Genomic DNA, 24,554 nt, shown 5'->3' on the forward strand with positions numbered 1-24,554 from the left:
TTTAAACTTTATAGTAAATTATGTTTAACTTGAATAAAATAGTTTGTTGGGTTCATATATTGACTGAAGTGACTTCTAAATAAAGTTACATAGGATTCCGTTGTATAACGCCTACTGTTGATGAATGATGATTCTTATTAGATATAAGTTAAACCTGTATGTTTGATTCAGTTGTAAAACATAACTAACTCATATTGAAGTCAGCTTCTTAATGCAATGAAACTTCAATCATATGAATGGTTATGCAATTGAGTAATTTATGAATAAGATCCCATTTTCTCAAATGTGTTCTTCACAAAACTTAAATATTTCTTTAAAGTTATGACATTGCTGGAATTTCTGAATGCCATATTCCTGAGATTTAAATCTTGATGCCCAATATTTAATATTTGATTTTTTAAGATAAATTTAATACTGTCTTTCAAGAAATCACTCTTTAGTAACATCTAAAATGTAAAATTATCCTTATTTTCAGAACCATGTTACTGTCATGATTAAGATGCTGCTGGACTAGGAAGAGGAAACATAGGTTACAGAAGCTTACTGATTGGCTTTGGGCTAGTCATTCTCTAATCACCTATCTCATAGTTGTGGGCAGATGCGTCACATGCTGGCCTTGCCCCTGCCCCAGTTTAGTGAAGGGGAAAAAGTCCAGATAGTCATGTGACACCCCCATGATGGTGCAAGTTTGACACCCCTCATCTAAGTGTTATGAGTACAGCCAACCCATTATTTGCAAGTGGGTATAAATATTATGCTTTTTCATGATAATCAGGAGCAGTCTCTTCTACCCTTCCAGTAGGCTAGGAAGGCTGATCAGCATTTTGTTCAGGCTGGTTTTCTAAACAGTGGTTCTCATCATTTCCAACTTAGTTGTGCAATGTTCAGTGTTCTTTTGAGTTTGGTCTTTCCCCTTTTTAAAAATGCTTTGGGCTGCAGTTCTCTTATTCACAGGTGAGGTTTTGCTATCGGATAAGGAAACTCCAATTCATTGATGCTAGATAGAACAAACCAGATGTATTACGTATTTGAAGTATTTTTGTTTTTGCTTCTTCTGAATGTAGCTGTAGCTGTCTCAAATCATTTTGATGATGTAAAGTAGAATTAAGCTTTAAAAGCTATATATGACAGCACATCTTTAGGTTTTAGCCATGGTGGCTGGGAATTGAAGCCCAACACATTTGGCTGGAGACCTGCTATTTCAGATAGGGAAGCTGGTTATTTCATTTAGATGTGTTTTATGCTCATACTTAAAATGGAAATGTTAAGGCATAGTTTACTTGATAACTGTGAATTTCTTTACTACTGGGTATAAAGATATTTCATGTGCTTACAAATTAAGGAAAAGGAGCTCTAATTAGTTTTTAAAAACAAGTTATAAAAAAGTTACAAAAGAAAATTCTAGAGGATAAATATATTGATAGGAAGATAGAAATCATATCTAACTTATACTTCAAATGAGCCTTTGTTGAGTCAGGATTTCAAAACATATTGAATATACTTTTATCTAATAAATTATATCATTAACAAAGTTAGTCAAAGTGCAGGAGAATAAAATAGCTGCAAAACTGTACAGAAATATTCATGAAATTCTATTATTTCTGATGTTCAACTGCTGTTTCTATTTGTCATTTTATAAGAAGTTGATTTAATCATGTGTCATGAATTTAACTATTGCTATGTTAACAGATTAGTTTAAAAATAAAATAAAATACAGATTTAGAGCCTTGGTTAAAATGTGAAAATAATCAGCATGTTTGCTTTTTCATATATTATTGTTTTAAAATTCTGAGTTTTCATTAAGTTAGAGTTGTCATAAAATCAAAAAAGATCTGGTGGATTCTGACATATTTTGACTATTGAAGTTGTGCTTGTAAACAGCTTATCTTCTAGTGAACTTCAATAGACCAAGTAACTTTTTAGCAGCTAATTGTTGTATTGAAAATAAATGATCTTCATGGGTACAGTGATAGAGCTTGTATCACTAGAAATATCCTTTGGTGAAACTGAAATTAGGGGCTCTTTGAAATTGCTTGTGGAATTGGCCTTTTAAAAGTAAAATAGCTGTGTTAAGACTTTTGAATGTCTAATGGATATTCATGTTGTTTATTTTCACAAATATTAAATATTGACTTCTTGCCATTGATATTCAGTGGTGTCATTTGGAGGAGACAAGTTTTTAAGTGCTGGACTTTTAAAGATTGCTGCATGGGAAATGATAGAATCTGTTTAAAAGGTATGTTTGAGGGGAAAAAACCATAACTTTTAAACACCTTCTGGGATATTGATTTCTCTGATAACATATCTATTAAAGTAGATCGTACTTGAAATAAGTGAAATCATTTTGAGGTTTCGCCTGTCTATCAGCATTAACCATGTTTGTCTAAATGAAGGCAACTGAATTCAAACCATATATAGTAGTAGGGAAAAATGCAATAATTTACTATGTTGGGGGAGTTGGGAGGAGAGACAAAGATCAAGAAGGTATAGTAATCTTCAGCGTAGTTTTGTAATTATTCGAATCCTATAAGTTTAGGATTGTTGGCCTTATACCCAAACAGCTTTCATACTTATCAGCTGCTATAGCTAATACAAAGTACCCTTTTGTGTCTGAAAAACTAAGAATCTGCATTCCCAGAACAATGGATATGAATAACAAGACAGTTTATGTGTGAATGACTAGTTCTGGATCAGGCTTTTAGTTTCTGTTGTGCAACTTAAGTCTTTTGCTACTGGAATAACATTATAGTTAGACCAGCAGCTTACCTGCAAGAATTTACTAAATTTTGTTACAGCAAACAGGATATTTCATACATAAATTACATGTATTAATAGTTTTTGGCTCCTTAACATAGGATGTGCCACAAAAAAAGATCAGTAAAAATTTGGGAGTAAATTAAAAAAAAATTAAATACCACTTTTAATTTTTTTAAAAATAAGCAAGATATAATAAAAGTAATAAATTATAAAATTGTGGTGACCAGTATTTATTTTCATGATTGTCCTATTTTTTTTTCTTGTGACTCCCAGTATATTAATTATTTTACATGGGATAGGCCAGGGGTGTCAAACTCAGGTTGTCACAGCAACATGCCATATCGGGATTCCCCCCTCCTTTGCTAAACTGGGTGGGGGGCGTGGCCAACAGGTGACGCAACTGTGGGCTGGGAGTTTGACAGCCCTGGAATAGGCTGATATAACTTTCTTAAAATTGCCATTAACTGACTTCTTCTCAAAGTAGTTGAATCAGGAAAATTATCATTACAGTTGGCCAGTTAATCATGATTTCATTCCTGAATTAATTGCCTTACAACTGCTGTAATAGGTTTAATTTTGTAAACAAAATACCTTGGTAGTATTAATGCTTGGTGTATGTGTGTATATGTGTTCAGATATAAAAGAAAATTTTCTTTATGGCCCTGATGGGTAAAATGATATCTAAAGTGAGATCTTTATTCTCAGGATTTCTTGGTTTTCAGTGTTATCAAGATTTGTTTCTGAATGAGGTTTGGAAACATTTTACTACCACTGAATGGCTATTTTCAGAAATTCATTTTCCTTTTTTTGCACATATACTGCAGTATTCTGCATGGTTCCTTTGTCATTTTTAAATAATTCTGTTTCAGAATCCAGTGACCGGACATTCGCTTTTTTGGGTTGGGTTTTATCAATATGTTGATTAGGCTCCCTTATTTTTTGGCTGGTAATCTTTGAAAGTATAAGAAAAAATTCAATAATAATCAGGTTCAATAAACTGAAGGATGGATGGAGAAGACAGAGGAGGAGCTCCCTTTAGGAAAGCAAAGATTAAATCTTATGGCCAAGTTGTACCCCACTCTGAAACATTAGATATGTAATTTGAAGTGCTCCTAAACTTTCCTTTTGTTTCTAATAACCTCTGGCATAGGCTGTTTAAAGTTAAGGCTGTGGTGCACCAGCAGTAGTCTTTTCAGAACAATATATTGCAGTGATCTAGTAAACTCTTTGGGAGCAGTTATTCCTGGGACAGTGTTACACCACATTTTTTTCTAAATATTGCTATGTTTCTTAGCTATCTAACTTATTTCCTTAAAATATATCATTTTAAAAATGAAATTGGAAGTTCATCCTTATTTTCCCGATTGCCTGTAGGAATTTAATTGGAAGTATGTATCTTTGTCACTCAAAAGACTGGAAAGCTGTAGTAGTAAGCAATGTCCACTGTCTTGTCTTCTGATAAAAGGGCTTCTGTGAGCAGCAGAACATGTCTGTACAAATATTTTGTGGGGCTGCTTAAAAAATGCTCTCAAAATTTCAAATGTGCCCACAGGTCAAAAAAGACCTACCTATTCTTACTGGAAACCACATCTCTTATTAGATAGATCTTAAACATCTACATTTTTTTTCTTTCTGTTAGAACAAGCTTTGCTGTTCTCTGTTTCAAAGACTATCCAGGTTAAAATTTTCCAAAATACTCCTGACTGCTTATGGCATATAAAAAAAAATACATAGTTCAATGACGGAATGCTTTAATGTTTAAACTCCAGATGAATTTTTTTTAGCAGACCATTCTTTCTCTCCCCCCTCTCTTTAAATTCATTTAACTGTATTACTGATAGTTGGGTTTGTTTGGATTCAATAGTATTTGCTGCTGTTTGTAAACTGCCTTGAAATAAGCTATTTTGAAGAGAGGGAAATAAATTGTGTAATTAATGAAATGACTTGTTTGCATTACCAAATAATTTACTGCTCAATAAATTGGCTAAAGCTTTAATTGTTTTTCTTCCTGTGAAACTTTTTCCCCCAGCTGTGTACCTGGAAATATTTAATGCTGAAGCATTTAGCCAGAGCTGTCTTGTTGCAAAAAGGCCACTGTTAAAAGGGGCAATATGAACCATCCTTGGCTTTTTAAAAGCAGCCCTTTTCTAATAAAAAATAAAATAACCTTTCAAATGCATTGGGTTTTTTTCCTGTGTTATGGGAGATGTTAGGGAAAGCATAGAAGAGAAATGTGCGTTGATAAGAGTAAAGTCATATACTTGACGCAGAAAGTACCATGATGCAAATAGTTTCTTAGGATTGTAGATTTCTGTAGCCTCAGAATGAAAAACAAATGACTTACTTACGACTGCTTATTAATGCTATGTCATGATTCCTGTGTAGGAGATGAATGAAACAAATAGATCAATATTAGTCTTTAATTTTAACATATTTGCATTAAATACTTCATAGTGCTTATTAGCAGTTGGAGTCTTGTGTTTATGTTCAACAAGTTAAAAGTAGATGGAAACTTAAAAACAGTGGCTAAGAGTAGGAGCTAAGAGCCATGGTTTGAGGCCTCTTTGATTTCTGAATAGATTTTATCATCAGATAGGTAAGGGAAATTGTGGGAAAGTGATGGCTTGAAGTTGTCCACTGAATGAGGATTTGAGCCTGGCTCTCTATTCATACTGCTGAACCAATGTATCATATTGTCCATTTATTGGTGGATGAAGAAAACAAAACAGTGGTTCCTCAAGATTGTTATGCAAAAGAGAAACTGGGAAGGATTAAAACTATAATTTATTATCTTTATCTGCTTTTAACAACTAAATGCACTAAGTGGAAAGCATAATTTCTTCATAATGCTTCAAACTAAATTTGTTGACTACACTTTTCATGTTCTCAGTCAGCACACTATATTTGATTGTGGGATGGCAATTGACAATAAAAGATTCATAACTAATCAAAGAAAATATTTTAATTGCTTGTATTTTGTTTGGTCTTTCAAGCAAATAGGCTATTTGTTGAAATCATCCTTTCCTATGTAAAAATGTGCACGTCTAGTGTCTATACATGCCTGGTAACCAGTAGCATGGGGCTGGATTGTTTGAGGGATTTCCTCTTCCTGATTTCATCTGCTATTTTCTCAGATCCAGCAGAGAGAGATCATTAATTACCCTTTGGTTTCGCTTGATTTTCATACTTTTTAAAATGAATTTGTCAACTGTTTTTCATTCTATTGCGTGCCACTCAGAGTTGCTTGTTTGTGAGTTGGGCTGCTATATATATTGGTTTAATAATAGAGCCTATCCCAGATCCTTGGGAAGGACTTGATGGGATAAAAATGCCAAATCCAATCTAAATATTTGTGCTGACTGTGCAATGAACCATAGTAAAGAGGGACTGGCCCAAGGTAGGCTTCATGCCTAAAGAGAGATTAGAATTCATGGTTTTGGGATTACTGATGATCTGCCTTAACAATGACAACAGTGCCATACCACTATATCAAACTAATCTCGCGATATGATGTATAACTTAAAAATAAATCACTTCACTCAATACTTGTGAAGTAATTTGTCTAATCTATAAAATAATTATAGTGTTCATAACTTGGACAGATACTGAAATCTCCAAACATTTTATCAAGGAATTTCTCTAGATAGAAAGAGGGGCTGAACTGAGGTTGAATAATCTCATTGATTGATCTTTCCTGTGTGGGAAGAAGTGTTTATATGAAAACTGGGGGGGGGGGGGGGAATGGTGCATTGTATTTGGTAAAAAAAATATAAGGTGATGAATATGATTCTATGGTTGTGCTGAAAATTAGAGATACATTTTCTAGAGAAATATTAAACACTAATGCATACAAAGAGAATAATTAAAAAGTTCTTAAGTTACTTAATTCTAGTAGATGCTCTGAATTTATTTTAAAAGTATATGAGGGGATAGCTGTTTTTTAAATGTGCTTGTTTAGATTACAAGGTTACTAAGAATATAATTGCAGCAAATGCTTATGAGCTTTATTGTTGTGAAAACAAGAAAAAGGAATTACAATTTCTGTTAAAATATTTTACTTGCTTTGGACTTGACCATCAGAGCTTTGGTATCATTTTTATGCTGAATTGAAGAAAATTATTAGATAATATATTTCAAGAATGTAAGGTTTCTTCTGATATTAAATATAGTGTAATATTTATGGCAGTGTCCTAGTGGGAACAGATAGCACATACTATGATAGTGGTTTCCGTTATAAGGAGAAGCTGAGGAATCTCCCTCAGTATATATTCATCATACTTCCATGGGCATGAATAATCAGGTTCAGAATTGTTCACCTGAGAGAACAGAATAAACTAACCAAGTATTTATCCCAATCCAACAAGAAGATATGTGCCAAAAATTGCATATGAGAACAAAAGTTGTTTTGCTCATCTTGAATGTGGTTGAGCTGGTTGGCTGTTTTGTTTGATCCTAAGGAATTATATTTGACTCTTTTGTTCAAAACTATAGTTGGATTGGGTTTACTGTTTCTACATGAAACAGTAGAAAGAGAAATGGGAACAAAGAATGCTATTTTGCTTACTTTGTCTCTAGTAAAGAAGAGCAGCAAGTGTAATGCCCTTATATAAATCTGTGTTATAACTATTTTTAGGATACTGCGTACAGGCTTGTCTCCAATTTAAATAATAGAACTGAAAAAGATATTGAGATGGCAGACGAGTGTTGAACTTTTCACCCAAAAAAGATTTACAATTTACAGGCTTATTAATTAATGGGACAATTAGAGAAAATGGTAGAGAATAAGTGGGCAGTTGCGTGCTTTGCACATGGTTTGATCACAATTTTCTCAGATCTTGCCATTGCCTGTACTGACTGGTGCTAATGAAAATTTAGACCAATACATCTTTAGTCACCTCTAGCATTTTGCATTTTTCTTAGCATTCTGAGATTGTAATGAAAGTGTAAAGGGCAGTGTCTCAACTGCTTGCTCAGTTCGATTTAAATTGAGAAAAATATTTAATTTATAATTCTTTAATATCTTTAAAATATGTTAATTCATTCATCTAATTAGAAAATAAGGTTTATTTGGGGAAAGCAATGGTTTGTATTTAGGGTCAAGTTAAGTGCAGGTGGAAATTCCTTTTTATGAATACTAAGAATTAAGATTCTTGACCTTTAGCTGTGGAAAAGGGAAGATTCTTTTCCTAAATACAAAGGAAATCCCTTCTGTTTCTAAATAAATTATTCCTCTTTTTCATGATCATGACGGTTGAGGGAATTTAGGTGAGTTCAGTTTTGATTCACTGATGGAAAATACCTTTCTGAACTGGTTTTGTATTTAGTTTGGCTTTCTGCCACCCCTGGTAAGAGCAGTGCTGGCTTTTTGCATTTTGCCTGTGGGATATAGAACACTGTATATGATACTAGCTTTCCAGGGTTCTTCCAGTATAACCTTTATTGCAAGTTATGGGATTTGAAACACACTTGAAGATACCATGATTAGGGAATACCTGAGCTGAACAATGTTTAATAAAGAAATATATTTCACTTGTTAGCTTGCTATTTTTCCAATCGTCAGGGAATAGTTGAAGATGACATACATACCATTGCCACTAGTTCTTTTTCACAGTAACTATTGTATGATTAAGATAGGGCTTAGAGATAGTGATTTCTTGAAGTCATCTGGAAAGTTTTCATAGTTGATCTTAGGCTTGAACCCTGTTTTTCTGTCCTTTGTCCAGCATCTTAACCATTGCAGGTATTCCTTGACTTACAACAGTTCATTAGTGACTATTCAAAGTTGCAACGGCACTGAAAAATGTGGCTTATGTTCGTTTTTCACTCTTAAGACCATTGCAGCATCCCTGTGTTATATGATTAAAATTTGGACGCTTGGCAGCTGACTCATATTTATGATGGTTGCTCTGTCATGGGGTCATGTGATCCCTTTTTGCCACCTTCTGATAAGCAAACTCAAGGAGGAAGTTAGATTCACTGAATAACCCATGTTGCTAACTTAACAATTGCAGTGATCCACTTAACAATTGTGGCAAGAAAAGTTGTAAAATGTGGCGAAACTCACTTAACAAACATCTCACTTAGCAACCAAAATTTTGGGCTCAATTGTGGTCGTAAGTTGAGGACTACCTGTACCAAACAGTGGCTCTCATATGCAGCTTTGTTTTCTATTTTATTCAGAACCTGTTTTTCATATTGTATGTTTTTCAGTTGTTTGGAAAACAGAGTTTTCCCTCAACCTTTCACATTTCCTAGCAACAAAGTGAAAAGGCACTTGAAGGGCACCATTAAGTGAAGAAAGCTTTCTCTTACTGTACTTGTCCAACATTTGATGCTTATCCCTTGTTTTGTGATTTCATCTTAGTTCCTGCTTCAAATCCTTTGGTTATTTCACCATTTTGGCATTACAGAAGATTTTCATGTTCTGCTTTATACCTCTTCATCGGATATTATACTGACTGATTTGGATAGAAAATTATCCATTATGTCTGATGAACAGGTGTATATACTGGTAGACTTCTGTATCTGATAAAAATGTATATACAAATCTTGTTGTTGTTGTTTTTTTGGCTCATTCAGCATTTCTAAATTATATCTGCTTTTTTTTTTTTTTAATTAGGCTGCCTTTTGGCGAGGCAGAAAAACACAGCAGAGCTGGCCTCTGCAACGGGAGAGGCTGGACGTCCCAACTTTCTGTGCTGAATGGCTACTATGGCGCCCGCTCTCACTGACGCAGCAACTGAAGCTCATCACATCCGGTTCAAACTGGCTCCCCCATCCTCTTCCCTGTCTCCTGGCAGTGCCGAGAAAAACGGCAGCGCCAACAACATCCTTATTGCCAGTAACGTCACCAAAAGAAAAGCTGAGGATTCTAGTCTAGATTTCCGAAATAATTCTACAAAAGAAGATCTGGGAAAGCTGCAGCCATTGGTAGCATCTTATCTCTGTTCAGATGTAACATCTGTTCCTCCAAAGGAGTCCTTGAAACTGCAAGGGGTCTTCAACAAGCAGACGGTCCTTAAATCTCATTCTCTATTGACTCATCCTTTCTTGAAAACTAGTGATCTGTTGGGACGGCCACCAGTGTTGGAGATTTCCTTGGAAAATCTAAAAACCATGAATACAAGTAATCAGACACCTTTGCCACAAACACCTGTCAATGGTTTGGCTAAAAAATTAGCTAAAACTAATAGCTCTGACCATGAAAGTTCTGTTTCACTTAATGGTGGGAAGAGTGCACCTTCTTCTATGACTCTCCAGGAAGTAGATTCAAATAGACCTGGGGGTTCTAATTTGGAGGACCTGAAATCTGGTTTGAGCAATTGCACTCTACCGGATGCAGAGCATGGTGCCCCTCTTAGCAATAATGCCATGGCAAATAAACATGACCACAGTTCCCCAGAGCAGCAATGTGGACTCGAAGGGGGTGGGGAGAACCAGTTGCTTTTGGTATCAGGAATGCCTGTTTGTTCTGAGCTGGGAAGCAGTAAGCCAGAGGAACAGAAGACCTCTCAGCCAAACAGTTCCTTTAGCACTCTAGATTCAGATATGAGGACAAAGGTGCTATTGCGGAGGCAGGCAGACATTGAGAATCGTGCTCGCAGACTGCAAAAGCGGCTGCAGGTGGTACAGGCCAAGCAGGTAGAGCGACACATTCAGCAACAGCTTGGTGGATTTTTACAGAAAACGCTAAGCAAGTTGCCTGCTTTGGACTCCTTGAGACACCGGAGTCAGCTAATGCTGACCCGCAAGGCAGAAGCAGCTCTAAGAAAAGCTGCAAATGAGACAAGTACCTCGGAAGGACTGAACAACTTCCTAAAAAGTAACTCTATCTCAGAAGAACTAGAAAGGTTTACTGCCAGTGGAATGGCTAACCTGCGCTCTTGTGAGCAAGCATTTGATTCTGATGCCACAGACAGCAGCTCAGGTGGAGAATCTGATATTGAAGAAGAGGAACTGACCAAAGCAGACACAGAACAGTACCATGTACCCCTGTGAGTAACATCAAGTGTTATTCTCTTTAAATCTAAGCTTCTGTGAGTATCTTTAACAGAGATGGGTATGCGATGCTGCACAAATGTTTTTTTTTTTAATTTCCAGGTTGCAGTAGTGTCAGTTAGCATGAGAAGACAATTTGAAGATAATGATTTGCATTGGTTGGGTGGGGTGGGCAGAGGGTTACCAGGATCTGACTCCTGAACATTTTTTATTTATTTATATATGTATAGGTTCAAATCCCAGTAAGGGTATGGCTAGCTGATGAGAGCTAATTAGCTCGAAATAGATTTATACTAGTCTCCCTTTATTTATTTATCAGTACAAATACAACATATATATTTATATATATATAGTATAAAAATGTATATATAAATGTGTATATATACACATTTATATATATATAAATGTGTGTGTGTGTATGTATGTATATATATATAAATGTATATAATATATATAAATGTATATAATATATATAAATGTATATAATATATATAAATGTATATATATAACATTTGAAGTGATATAATATTGAGACCATAGTTTGGCATGTTAAATAATACACGAATGGTTTTAATGTGCGAAAACATGTTCAATAATGTCCTAATGACCTATTGTATTTGATAAATAATTAGCAAGAGGTTCAAATATTCATGATACTTTTTGTGTGGAAATAGAAAAGATAGGCCATGAAGGAAAGGGAGAAAACGTGATAAATTGCCTTGATAAAAAATGTAAAAGAAAAATTCGAGAGGCAGGACTAAAACCAACACAAAAAGTACAGACTATTGCATTAACAAGGTGAAATTAAATAAGTTAGGTTTGGGGTTCCCTTTCCACTAATGAATCTGTAAATAGAGGGCCATATGGTACTTATCCCATGTAATGGCTTTAAAGATGTCTGATAAGAAGCATTATTATAACCCTTCAGTCAGGTTAGTAAATATCAAAGCTCTGGATCAGCCACAGTAAGTACCATAATACATTTGAATGTGAATGAGCTGTACCATAACTGCAGATATATTTTAAAAAGCTGTACTCTTGCTTTTATGTTTGTCTTGTCACAACCTAATTGGAGGAGTGGCTAATGGAAAGTTACAGGAACTATGAGAACTAATCTGCCCTTAGGTGTGCATTTATTTATGTACTGAAAAATATCTAGACCAGCTTCTTCAGTGATTTTAAGAGAGATGGCAAAAAATAAAATCTTAAACAGTTCCATTAGGAATGAGTGGCATCAGACCCGTAGAATTCTGCGTTTCCTTTTTTAAAAATTGCTGTAGCTCCAGAATTCACCAGTTAAAGCTACCGAGATGGGTTCCTACTGGTTTGGCTGAATAGGTAGTAACTTGGCGGCCTGGGTCGCTGGAACTAGCAGCGACTCAGGCCTGCCATGCCCTGGAACTGGTTCTCCCACAGCGCTGGCATCTTGATTTTTGGTTCTGTGCATGCGCAGAACAATTTTCATTGCAGAAATGTATTTTTCCCCTTTTAATGTTTTGCGCATGCACAGACTTTTTCAGATGCAAATGTGCACCCATGCAGAGCAAAAAATTTTGCGCACCGAACCGGCAGTAATGTTGGCAGCAACCCACTCCTGGGCAGCTTAGAAAATGAGATAATCGTGCAGTGTTGGTCAGAAAGAAGCCTCTGATGCTACAAGCTGTGCCTTGTAGGAAAAACTCTATACATGCATAGAGATCTAGAAATCCTTATTGTTATAAAGGAATAATATAGTCACATGATGTGACGGTATTATAAATCACCTTAATATGATTTAAGCAGTGTCATAAGTGTTAGGCTGAAAATATTAATTGACATGAATTTCAGTGCACACGCACATATTAGGTATACATTAAATCAGATTAAATTCAGGAAATATAAATATCTTATGTTACATTAATGATTATATCCATGCAGAAAGACAAGGAAATGTAGAACTTACTTTTCAAACTGAACGTAATTTCATGCTGCCTGTAGAATTGCAATATGCTTATTGTATTTAAATGAGATGCAACTTGATTGTTCACATGTGCATACCCTTTCATTTTCAGTATTTGGTGCAATATGATTGTCTCTGAGCCATGTATAGCACTGAAATGAAGGATTTATATGGGAATAGTTCAACTGCCCTCAGAGTCAATTTCCTGTCTAACCCAGAGACCTGTGCCTCTTTCTGTTAATAAGTAAACATTTTGATAACAAAATTAATAATAGACTTGTATAATTTTACTGTGCTTTTTTATTCTTTGAGATAAAAAATTAAATTTATTTTATTTGAGTGTGACCCTCTATTTTTAATGTGCTCAATTAATGGGCCTCCCCGTATGCTTGTTTTCAGGACTCATTGAGCGAAGGCCAGATTCACTTCAGGTCAAAGTTTGCTTTAAACACAGCATTAAAATACAGTAATTGGCTAAAATAAAAGAGTATGTCTCTTACAAAGAAATATCTTTTTTTTTTCATTTTCCAGCCACTATTTTGATTTTATGTAACTTATTTTCAGTTGTACCTGCCTGACCCCAGTTACTGTATTTTTCGGAGTATAAGACCTACCTTCCCCCCCCAAAAAGGGTGAAAATTTTGGGGCGTCTTATACACCAAATGTAGCCCTCCCCCGGTCAAAAATGTGAGGCATGGAGGCAGCGATGGTCTGTGGAAATCCCTGCAGCCTGGAATAGCTGATTGGAGGTATTCCAGCAGGCCAATCCATCCACCAGTTGTGCTGAATCAGGCTGCATTAAGTGCTAAAGCTGACCTGCTTGGTCAGAGTTTGCAGCAGCAATCACATTCAGAAAGCACACACAAGAAATTGATTCTGCAGTATTCAAAATAATAATATACAATACAATACCAAAAGCAGGCTTTCCAAGGTAGCAGTAAATGCAAGCAAAACACAAGCAGTTTCACTTTCAGTTCTCAGCTAAGCCAGGCTCCTTCATGTCTCCTTGTTGTTCACACAGCAAATACTGTTTCAGAGTCAAAATAGTCCTCACTGTCTGACTTAGTTGCTATGCCTATTAATTGGCTGATCAAGTCATGAACTCTCACACACTGACAGGAGATTAGCCAGCTGAATACCATGGATGCTGGTAGGCAGAGGCAGAATTTTTTTTCTTCTCATTTTGGTCCCCAAATTTAAGGTTGGTCTTACACTCTGAAAAATATGGTAGATGTCTTTAAAGTACCGTATTTTTCAGACTATAAGATGCACCTAAATTTATAGGAGGAAAACAAGAAAAACAAAGTTTTTGCCCTCCTTGGCCCCCAGAAGCACTCCGTACTGCTCCGCATGGCCCATTTTTGCCAAAAATGTGCTCATCTATGGCTTGCAGAGTGCTTCTGGTGGCTGGGGAGGGCAAAAACACGACATGTGGAGGGAGCCCAAAAATGGGCCTGTTTTTTGCCAAAATAAAGGATGCATGTGGAGTCCATGTGGTATTCAGAAGGATTCTTAATAAATATGATGCTTGAGATTGTGCTTTGCTACCTATTTTAATTTAATTTTAATTTACAAGAATAAAAAATATATCAAGAGAGGCCATGGAACCTAGGAGAGACCAAGGGATCTTTTCTTTGGTAAGTACTCAGGAGCATTAGGGCTTTCCATTTTAATTTTCCTCTTTTTTTCACTGAAATATATGGGTCAAGCATGCATACTGATTATTTTTATTGGCATTTAGAACGGAGTATTGTTAAATTCTCGGTACAAGCATCCAATTATCGATTTGTTTTCATCTGACTGGTTTGATTGAAAACTTTTATAAACAATTAATATATATTATTTGTAATTAGTTTGGCATTGCGAACATTATAAGTACTAACAGCCACTACATAGAACAAATAGGTAGAATAGTAGTGGGTTGTGTCCATAAACATCAACTAGCCATCAGAAGACGTGATAAAAAGAAAATTCACAAAACATGGAAATTTCTTTAATTTTACAAGACATGGACAGATTTAATCATAGTTTCTGTTGGGATATGGAGCGTCCTATATTAAACCAAGTCCAAAACATGCCAGAGAATTCCTGGAAGCCTGTTATTTAGATAAATCAACCTTCAACCGGCACATAGAGGTAAACAACATCTACAGTCAAAAGAGACAATCAAAAATTCAAAAAGGAAACAAAAAACCCTTCCCACCAGCAATCAACATCCAGATGAGCAGAGATTAACACTAATACTTACACCAACAATCAAGAAACAAACAATACCCCAATCAAGGAATGAATTCAGATAGACAAGCTAACACTTCAGAAAGAGTAGACAAATGTGTCACAAATTACTCCCATTTGTTGAGGTAGAATTCCTGGATCATTCACAGCAGAACAAAGGGACATCATCTCCCAAACGGCTGACTCCAGATTTGGGCCTCACCTGGGACAGGCCCCAACTCGTTCATTTCTGATAGGAGGATTTATAACGTGGGCCCAGAGCTCACTAGGGTATTCCAGATGCCAACAGTGAATGTCCCTGTGACAGCCCTCTTCTGCCACGCCTGGTGATCCCGAAGAAACCTTGAAAGCAGAGGACAAGAGGGCAGAGCAGATGCTTCAAAGGGCCCATCAGGCAGCTGCCTGGATGGTCAAGGCATCCACATTTTTCAACAGGGCCTCCTTACTCAGATGTAAGAGGGGATCCTGGCAGGGGACGTGCAGACCAAGACATTAACAAACTTGTGGCAGCAGCTCCGTTCTCTGCTGATGCCACACTTAATACAGCTAGATTTGCCTCGAAGCCATAGCGTCTTCAATGGCAGTGTGTTGCCTTCTCTGGCTTCGTCAATGGCAGGCGGACACTTGGCACAAGTGGAGCCTGGCCTCGGTCCCTTTCAAAGGGGAGAAGCTATTTGGGGATTCGTTGGACCCCATCTTGTGGGAATCTAGAGACAAAAGAAAAACCATGCTATCCTTCTCTAGGCGAAGCAATTAACGCCCTTCACCGGTCGGGAAGGAATACACAATTTCAGGCCAAGCGGCCCTTTCGTGGGAGAGGAAGTCTGCTGGTCCAACAATACCCCAATCAAGGAATTAATTCAGATAGAAGAGCTAACACTTCAAAAAGTGTATACAATGGATGGTAAGGAGAGAATATTATTTTTTTCTCTCCTAATTTTGGCTCTAGTCTCCTTCATAATACCATTTAGCCTCTCATGGCTTGCCTCAAGGCAATTCAGGACTAGAAAATAAACTCTTCAAATTCTGAAAATGTGTGGTGGGCTAGCAGAAGTGTTAAGTCTCTAGGAAAAGTGTGTACACTAACATTCCTGTGTAGCCCTGCTCTTCCATTCATCCACTTTCCTTGATATAGATCTTTGATGAAATAGGTGTACTGTGTAATTAAAGTTAACATCAGGAGTTATGTGAAGGAGTGAAATCTATCTCTTGGTGGTTCTCTTAGGGTAAACGTTAAGTCACATTTAGCTGAAACTAGTTAGTAATGTATATAATATTTTCAGACAGGCCCCTATAAAGGCTTAATGTTGACACATATTCTTAATGTATGGTCTATATATAATTTATTAAATAAACCATACATTCTGTTTTTTTCAAAATCTCTATACTAGACTAATTATCACATAACATGTTAAATCATAATACAATATTGATTTGTGAAGTAGATGTGTTCAGAGATTGGATTGAATTAAATTCAGCATCTAAAAATAACTTGTTTATTCTATTGTATGTTCTGAAATGTAGAAGAATTTGCATGTGGTTGATTTTCGTTGCTCCCAAGTGACTGCCGGTTCAACCCTCCCATCAGGGGTCATCTGGCCCTCTTTACACATCGATGGGAGGAGATTACATCGGACGCCTCGGTCATGGAGACAGTGAGGTCGGGCCTCTACCTCAAATTCCTCTCTACACTCCCGAGGTTCTTTGTTTGTTGCCCAGACTCAAGAGACAAATCAAAGAGGGTCTTCGTAGAAACAGCAATACAACACCTGTTGGTCATTCAGGCAATCCAACAGGTCCAGAGGACCTAACAGAGGCAGGAATTCTATTCCATTTTTTTTTAATCCCCAAGGCTTCGAGTGGGTAAAGAGCAATTCGCGATCTGAAGAGTCTGAACAACCACCTAATCTACCAGCAGTTCAAGAAGCAGTCTCTCCAGTCCTTTCCTGGGAGCATTCGAGAGGGCGACTTCCTCACGTCCATAGATCTGATGGAAGTTTATCTGCATGTGTCCATCTTGCCCTCAATCAGCAATATCTCAGATTCCAGTATGCTGGCTGCCACTTCCAGTACAAGGCTCTGTCATTCGGCCTATTGTCAGCGCGAAGGGCGTTTATGAAACTGCTGACTCTGTTGGCAGCACATTTCTGGGCTCTTCCCGTGCATGTTCAGTGTTACCTGGACAACATTCTGATCCAGTCGTCCTCTGGCCCCCAGTTGAGAGAGGACCTGCAGGTCACAATCCAGGTATTCCAACACCATGGATTTTCAATAAATGTCGACAAGAGCCACTTGTTACCGACAAATCACCTGCTGCACTTAGGAGCCGTCGTAGACATGGTGTCATGCAAGTTCTATCTCTCCCAGGAGTGACAGTCCTGCCTAAAGGCTTTGGCAGATCGTGTCAAGAAGGAACGAACAGTGCCATTGGTCCTTCTATTGCAGCTCCTGCGTAGGATGGTGTTATGTATTTCCATCGTCCCTTGGGCACGCCTGCATGCCAGATGCCTGCAGTGGTTTCACCTTCCTTATCAAAGGTCCGGCAGGAGCAACTCACCAGCCAAGATCTGTGTCCCACAAGAGGTGATCCAGTACTTCAATTGGTGGATGTCCCAGGCCATCACCAGAGGCTGCTCTGTTCAGGGAGCCTGACCGCCTGACTGTCACGACTGATGCCAGCCTCTTTGGTTGGGGAGGGGCATCTCCAGTCCCTGATAGCTCAGGAGCAGTGGACCCAAGTGGATCGGGGCCACAATATCAATTGGCTGGAGCTCAGGGCAGTCCACCTGGCCTTCAGGCAGTTCCAGGAAGCGGTCTCGGGCAGACATATTCTGGTATTAATGGACAATGTGGTTGCCAACTGGGCCTCTGGGCGGAGAAATACCTTCTGTCTATCAGGGCAGAACATATTTCTGGAGTGACAAATGTGCAGGCAGACTGGCTCAGCACAGAATCAATTGACTGCTCGGAGTGGCGCCTGCATCCGTCCCTATTCCAGGAACTAACGGACCAATTCGGCCTCCCGGTCGTGGACCTGTTTGCCACCCCAGCCAACAGCCAACTACCCATGTTCTTCACCAGGTTTGCGGCACCGAGGATGGAGGGGGTCGATGCACTCCCCACCAGTCCTTGGCTCCCACGGCTACTGTATGCCTTCCCTCCTCTTCCCCTTATACCAAAGGTGATCAGGAAGGTGCTGGTGGAGGAGATGGAGATTTTGCTCCTGGCCCCATGCTGGCCCAGAAGACCATGCTTTGCCAACCTGGTCAACCTGTTGGTAGCTCAGCCATGGAGGATCCCTCAGAACAAAATCTCCTTCAGCCAGGGGGCCTTGGTCCATCCGGAACCACAGTGGCTCCAACTGACTGCCTGGCAATTGAACAGGGACAATTTTTCCTCCAGGGTGATTCAGACAATACAGGCCTCTAGGAGGCTTTCCACCAATTGAATCTACAAACCCACTTGGAAGGCCTTTTGCGTTTGTGCCTGGGCGGGGTTTACTCCCACTGCTGTGTTAGTGGCCCAGATCCAGGAATTCCTCCAGGAAGGACTGGATAAAGGGCTATTCCCCAATACCATCTGGAGGCTGGTGGCGGCCCTGTCCTCGATATTGGTGTGTGGGACGCTGGAATCTTTCACGCAACATTCCACTGTGTGTAGATTCATAAGGGGCACAACCAGTTTGAGGTCCACGATGGTGCATAGGTACCCTACCTGGGACCTATCTAAGGTCTTGCACTCTCTCACCGGGGACCCCTTCGAGCCACTAAAATAGGCCAGCCTGTGCTTCCTTACCTGTAAAGTGGCATTCTTTGTGACCATTACATTGGCCAGGTGAATTTCAGAACTGGAGGCCCTCTCTTTGAGGAAGGACGTCTGTATAGGGTGGTCTTGCAGTTGGACCCCTCCTTTGTTCCCAAGGTGAATTCTGGGGCCATAGGGCCCAGGGTCTAATACTGCTGAACCTCTGCCTGGACCCTACCTACACTCTGGAAAAGAAGTGCCACATCTTGAATGTTAGGAGGGCTCTCTGCATTTACAATGAGGACTTCCTCTTTCAGGAGAACAGAGTCTCTGTTTGTGTCCTTTCAGCTCTCAATGCTGGGTGAGAAGGTCACAACAACTGTGAGCTGGCGGATTTGGATGTGCATCTCCAAGGCTTGTGAACTCCAGGCATTTCTGTTGCTTTGGCAGATGACAGCCCATTCCACCAGATGCGCAGCCATGACAGCAGCATGGGCAATGCAGGTCTCTATTGAGGAGGTTTGTCGAGCAGCGATATGGTCCTCCGTCCTCTTTTATTAGGCATAAGCTGGATGCCTTCGCTTTGACTGAAGATGCCTTTGACATGCGAGTCCTCCAGAAGATACATAAAGAATCAGGAACTCAGAACCAGACTGCAGCCCATCCGTAGGACAAGCCAGCTTTGTTATGTCCCATTCCTGGATTCTCATCAGCACAATGGAGAAGGGACTTTGGTCTTATGTGGTCCTTCTCGGTGTGCTGAGAGAAAATCCAGTTCCACCCTGGGGACTGTCTGGTCCTGCGTCCAGGGTAGAGAACCTAGAACAAGACATGTCAAGTCTATCGTTTAAAAGCTGGGGACTATTGGCAACAGATGCGTGTCCTCACAGCTCTGACAGACTCAGCCCAATCAATTAGCAGCTGAGGTCAACCCATTCTCTCAGCATATCGAGAAGGAGTGAATCAGGTAAGACCAATATCCCTCTCAATAAATTTATCTGATAATGCTAATTTTCATTTTTGTTTGCAATGCTTGTCTTGCTGTGTCTTGTTTTGTAAAGCAGTACCTGAATAACAGTCTCAAAATCATCATTGAGTCCAGTAGAATTTATTTAAATGTTGCATAGAATCATGGCATTCTCATATTTTGGATTACAAGTCATAAGTGAGGGTTTTTGCTGGTTTGAATTACAGCTAGTCCTGAATAAATAACCATAATGTAATTTGTTCGCTATAGTCCTATTTGTGATAGTTGTAAATTGGGTTGCTGCATGGAGTCAACATAGTTGTATGACTTATTATATGGCAGTTGTTAAGTAAACATGGTGGTCATAAAACAAATAAATGCCATGGTAGTTAAGTGAGCCCATTATTTGCTATAGCACGGTTTTAATTTTCAGAAAAAAAAAACACAATTGTGTGACTGCAGGACACTGAAAATGACCCTAAATGTGCAGTCATATGACCTTGGGGTTATGAATGATAGAATTGGGTTGTTGGAAATTGGAAAAAGCCAACTTTTGCTTTTTCCCTCGCCATAACTGACTTAGCTATACATTGAAACAAATATTACAGGCATTTCTTGGAAGTCATGCTCAGATTATTTCAAGTATTGATAAACTATAGTTGGTAAGGTATATTTTTCCTAATTTATTTTTGTAACATATTGCTGTAGAATCTGTAAGATGTGTTAGGAAACAATTCTAAAGGATTTATTGAAAATTGTTTGCTGTTGTTGAAAATCTTGTTTTTAGCTTGGCTCTTTTGTCTTATCTGCTCCTGGGCCTATATATTTCATTATTAGATGTACATTTCATCAGCTTCAAGTGAGGTCCATCTTTAACCCTTGAATCACTGTTCAATCACTATTCTGTCAATAATTAATACATAAGAACAGAAAGAGCATCTGTTTTTTCTTTGTAGAATTGCAGATGCAGGCAGAAATATGCTATTTTGAGATGGCTGGTCTAGTTATAGAATAATTGTATCCTGATTATTAGGAAGTAATTTTCCAGAAAAGCTTTTCTTGCAGCACGAATCATTTCCTCTACCCATGCTGGATGGTCATTTTTCTAATTTATTTTCTAATTTTGAGGTGACAATAAAAGCATATTGTCTTCTAATAAATCAGCTAGGCTTGCTGGTTGACTTCCTGAACATTAAGGAGGAAAGCTATTTTTCGATTTCGCTAAAGCACTACTTTTTTGGCTGCTAACTGGAAGAAAGTATGAAAAATGTTTTGATTTACATTTCTGGTTCTTAAATCTTTTTTGTTTACTTTACTTCCCCACCAATCCTAATTTAAAGCTACAAAAGTTATATATCATTGTTTTCACTAATGAACTCTTCTATTGAGGGAGTTATAGTTATGCATCAATGTTAAAGTGTCTTGTTTCTGATATAGTGTATTGTTCAATTCAATAAATATGGTTATTATGCTGGTAGTCCTCATTTTGCAACCACAATTGGGACAGGCAACTTGGTTGTTAAGCAAAAGGGTTGCTAAGTGAAACTGATTGTGCTTATGATCTAGTTTTCTTTGCTTTACAGACTTATTACAGAGATAATGTTCATAAATGCAAGGATTGGTTGCAAATTTACTTTTTCATTACCATTGTAACTGAATGGTTGCTGTATGAGGCACTTGCTAAGTTAGGACTAAGTGTAATGGTTTAATATAATGCAGCCATTGTGGTGTTTCGGATTATAATTAAAATAAACAATGGCTTAATGGGAGAATGATTCAGTATGATTTTGTTTGAATAGTGAGGTATAGCTAATATTCCTTTAAGATCTAAAAGATTAAGATTTATTTTGTATTTTTAACATCAGTTATACAATAAATAATTTCATGGAAAGGATCTCTTACCATTACTTTCCAGTTGAATATTTAAAATAAGAATGTAAACAATTTAAATAAGAGTGAAAATGATTATTGTAGCAGTATACGTGGGATATAGGTGACTGAATAGATCAGTGCCTTCCATTCAAACATACTAATGGACCTTATAGTTGAATTAATTGATAGACCCACTTGAGCAGATTTGGGCCCTCTTTTGGGCCCAGGTACTTTACTTGGGTTTTTATTGATGTGCCAAGAGTTGCATATTTAAATGCTTTTCAAATCTTAGGTGTTTTCTTAAGAGAGATTTCATAATTCCTGTATTTTTCGGAGCATAAGACGCACCTTTCCCCCCCCAAAAAGTGGGTGAAAATCTGGGTGCATCTTATACACTGAATACAGCATATTTGGCCTACCGAAACCCTGCCCTCTTTGCAAAAATGGACATGCAGAGAGTTTGGGAGGCTTGCAAAGTGCTCCTGGGCGCTGGGGAGGGCAAAAACTAGCAAAAAATGGGCCTTTTTCGCTTGTTTTGGGGGTCCCCCAGATCCTTGGAGCACTCTACAACCTTCCAAAGCTCTGCATGCTCTCTCTCTCTCTCTCTCTCTCTTTTTTTTTTTTGCAAAAAACAAGATGTGCAGATGGTTTGGGACGCCTGCTGTCAGCATTCCAAATATCATCCAAAATTGGCCCGACACCTGCAGTGTGCAAAAACTTTAAAAAAAAATTTACCTCTTCAAAATCATGCGTCTTATACTCCGATGAGTCTTATAGTCTGAAAAATACGGTACTGCTTTAAGAATACCTGGAACTTTTACTTTTTTATATATCTGTTCTCCATTTTTGCCCTTGTAGATTTAATGCTGCCAACTTGAGAAAACAGTAAAAACATTAACTTTTACTGACCATGAATTGTTATACATTCTTACGGTTTATAAAATGGCAAAACATTAGCAAAATCTAGGACTAAGTGTCACCCAATTTAGAGTTAAAGGGCTGATTTTTATCCATAACATTTATTGTATATTCAATCTGTGATGTTTGCAGAAAGTAACCATTTCATCATCTTTCTGACAATTTCTTGAGAAAGTATTTTAGTATTCAGAAAAGCACCCACAGAGATGGTGGAGATGAAGGAACGTTGGTCCTTACCTGAATATGTCTTTTCGGCAGGATGGTGGGAGGGGCTATAGCTGGGTTTATCAAAGCCTATTGCTCCAAAGACGGAGGGAAATTTCTTTAAGTATCCTCCTTTTCCCTTTGGCTCCCAGTTTCCTCGAGGTCGAGTGGAGCAGCTGCAAGACACAACAAGCAAAGAAACACGACCAACCACCTGACCGCCCTTCCCTCTCCTGACTAAGTACGAATAGCTAACTAGGGAGGGATGTAGCCCGTCCCACCATCCTGCGGAAAAGAGATGTTCAGGTAAGGACCAACATTCTTTTTCCGTCAGAGATGGTGAGAAGGGCTACAGCTGGGACGTACCCAAGCTAGGTCCCAGGGAGGGAATTAAGATCCCGGGAAGGTGCGGTCACCACTTATTGCAGGATGCCTCTGCTGATGCGAAACTATCCAGTCGATAGTGATGGATAAAGGAAGTCAGGGATGACCAGGTAGCCACCCGACAAATATCTTCAAACGGAACCCTGGTGGCCCAGGCCGCTGTAGTGGCAGCACTCTGAGTGGAGTGGGCTATGATCCCTGACGGGAGAGTTTGACCTGATGCCTGATAAGCAACAGTGATGGCTTGCCGGAGCCATCTACCAATTGTGCTGGAAGAAACCTAGGGAGCCAGGCTGGAAGGATATAAAAAGGGCCTCGGATTGGCGGATCGATGACATGCGCCTGAGATAAATGCGCAACGCGCGCCGGACATCTAGCAGATGCCAAAGACTTTCTCATGCGAGGGAGCTGTACAAAATTTAGGGAGAATGACCTCCTGCCTTCTCTGGAAGGGGGGGATTTACCTTCGGGAGGAAGGTTGGGTCCAGACAGAGGACCACCCTATCCTGTTGGAATTGATAGAGGTCATCTTTGGAGGACAGCGCCCAGTTCAGATATCCGCCTTGCGGATGTCACGTTTAACAGAAATGCTACTTTCAGTGACAAAAGTCTCAAATATACTGTTCTCAATGGTTCGAAAGGAACTCCTGTCAATGCCCTGAGAACTAAAGGGAGATCCCATGTGGGGAATTGATGAACTGGAGGCGGGAGGATATTAGCCACTCCTTTTAGAAACCTCTTGACCAGGGGAACCTGAGATAAAGGGAAATGTTCATCCCCTGTCAGGACGGAACTCAAGGCTGCTCCTTGGCGTTGTAGGGTGTTAGGGGCGAGACCGTCATCCAACCCCTTTTGCAAGAAGTCGAGAACCTGGCCCACTGAAACCTCTGTGGGAACAATGTCAGAATTTCTGCACCAATTGACAAATACCAACTACGTGGCATTATAAATGCGAGTGGTCGACGGGCGCTTGGAGGCCTCTATGGTGGATAGTTGAGAGGTGTGCGTCCCTCAGGAGGTGCCACTCAAGTGCCAGGTGGTCAAGTGGAGCCACTGGGGCTCCGGATGGATTAAGACCCCCTGGCACAGGGCAATCTCCTCCTGAGGAATCCTCCATGGGGGTGAGACGGACAGCTGGATAAGGTCCGCAAACCAGTGCCGTTTGGGCCAATATGGTGCTATCAGAATGATGTGTGTCCTCTCTACCACTATCTTCCTTAGGGTCCCCTGGATTAGTGAGAGAGGGAGAAAGGCATAGAGTAGGCCTGTCGGCTAACTGCTCCGGAGAGCATCCGTCCCTTCGGCGGCCTGGGACGGGAAGCGGGAGAAGAATCGTGGCAGTTGCCGGAGTCGTGAACAAAGCCACCATTGGCGTTCCGAATCACTGGCAGATTTTGTGAAACAATTCAGATGTCAACTGCTACTCGCTGTGGTCGACTGTCGTGCGGTTCAGCCAGTCGGCCTGATGGTTGGCCATTCCGAATATGTGCTCCAATGTGATTGACGCCAGGTGCTTCTCCGCCCAAGACCAGTGTT

At 39.1% G+C, this 24,554-nt stretch overlaps 1 protein-coding gene across 8 annotated transcripts in view; it reads left to right on the plus strand.

Moving 5' to 3' along the window:
* The window catches only part of KANSL1 (KAT8 regulatory NSL complex subunit 1), a 189,756-nt gene that overhangs the window by 35,948 nt on the left and 129,254 nt on the right, over positions 1-24,554 (plus strand). For all 8 annotated transcript variants that reach the window (XM_081969743.1, XM_081969742.1, XM_081969741.1 and 5 more), the window contains one exon: positions 9,377-10,751. In XM_081969743.1, the coding sequence (XP_081825869.1) occupies positions 9,460-10,751 (1,292 nt within the window). In that variant the 5' untranslated portion in view covers positions 9,377-9,459. The remainder of the gene's footprint in view (positions 1-9,376; positions 10,752-24,554) is intronic.

This window comes from Natrix helvetica (genome assembly GCF_964273705.1).
Source record: "Natrix helvetica genome assembly, chromosome: Z".
NCBI classification, from domain to species: domain Eukaryota; kingdom Metazoa; phylum Chordata; class Lepidosauria; order Squamata; family Natricidae; genus Natrix; species Natrix helvetica.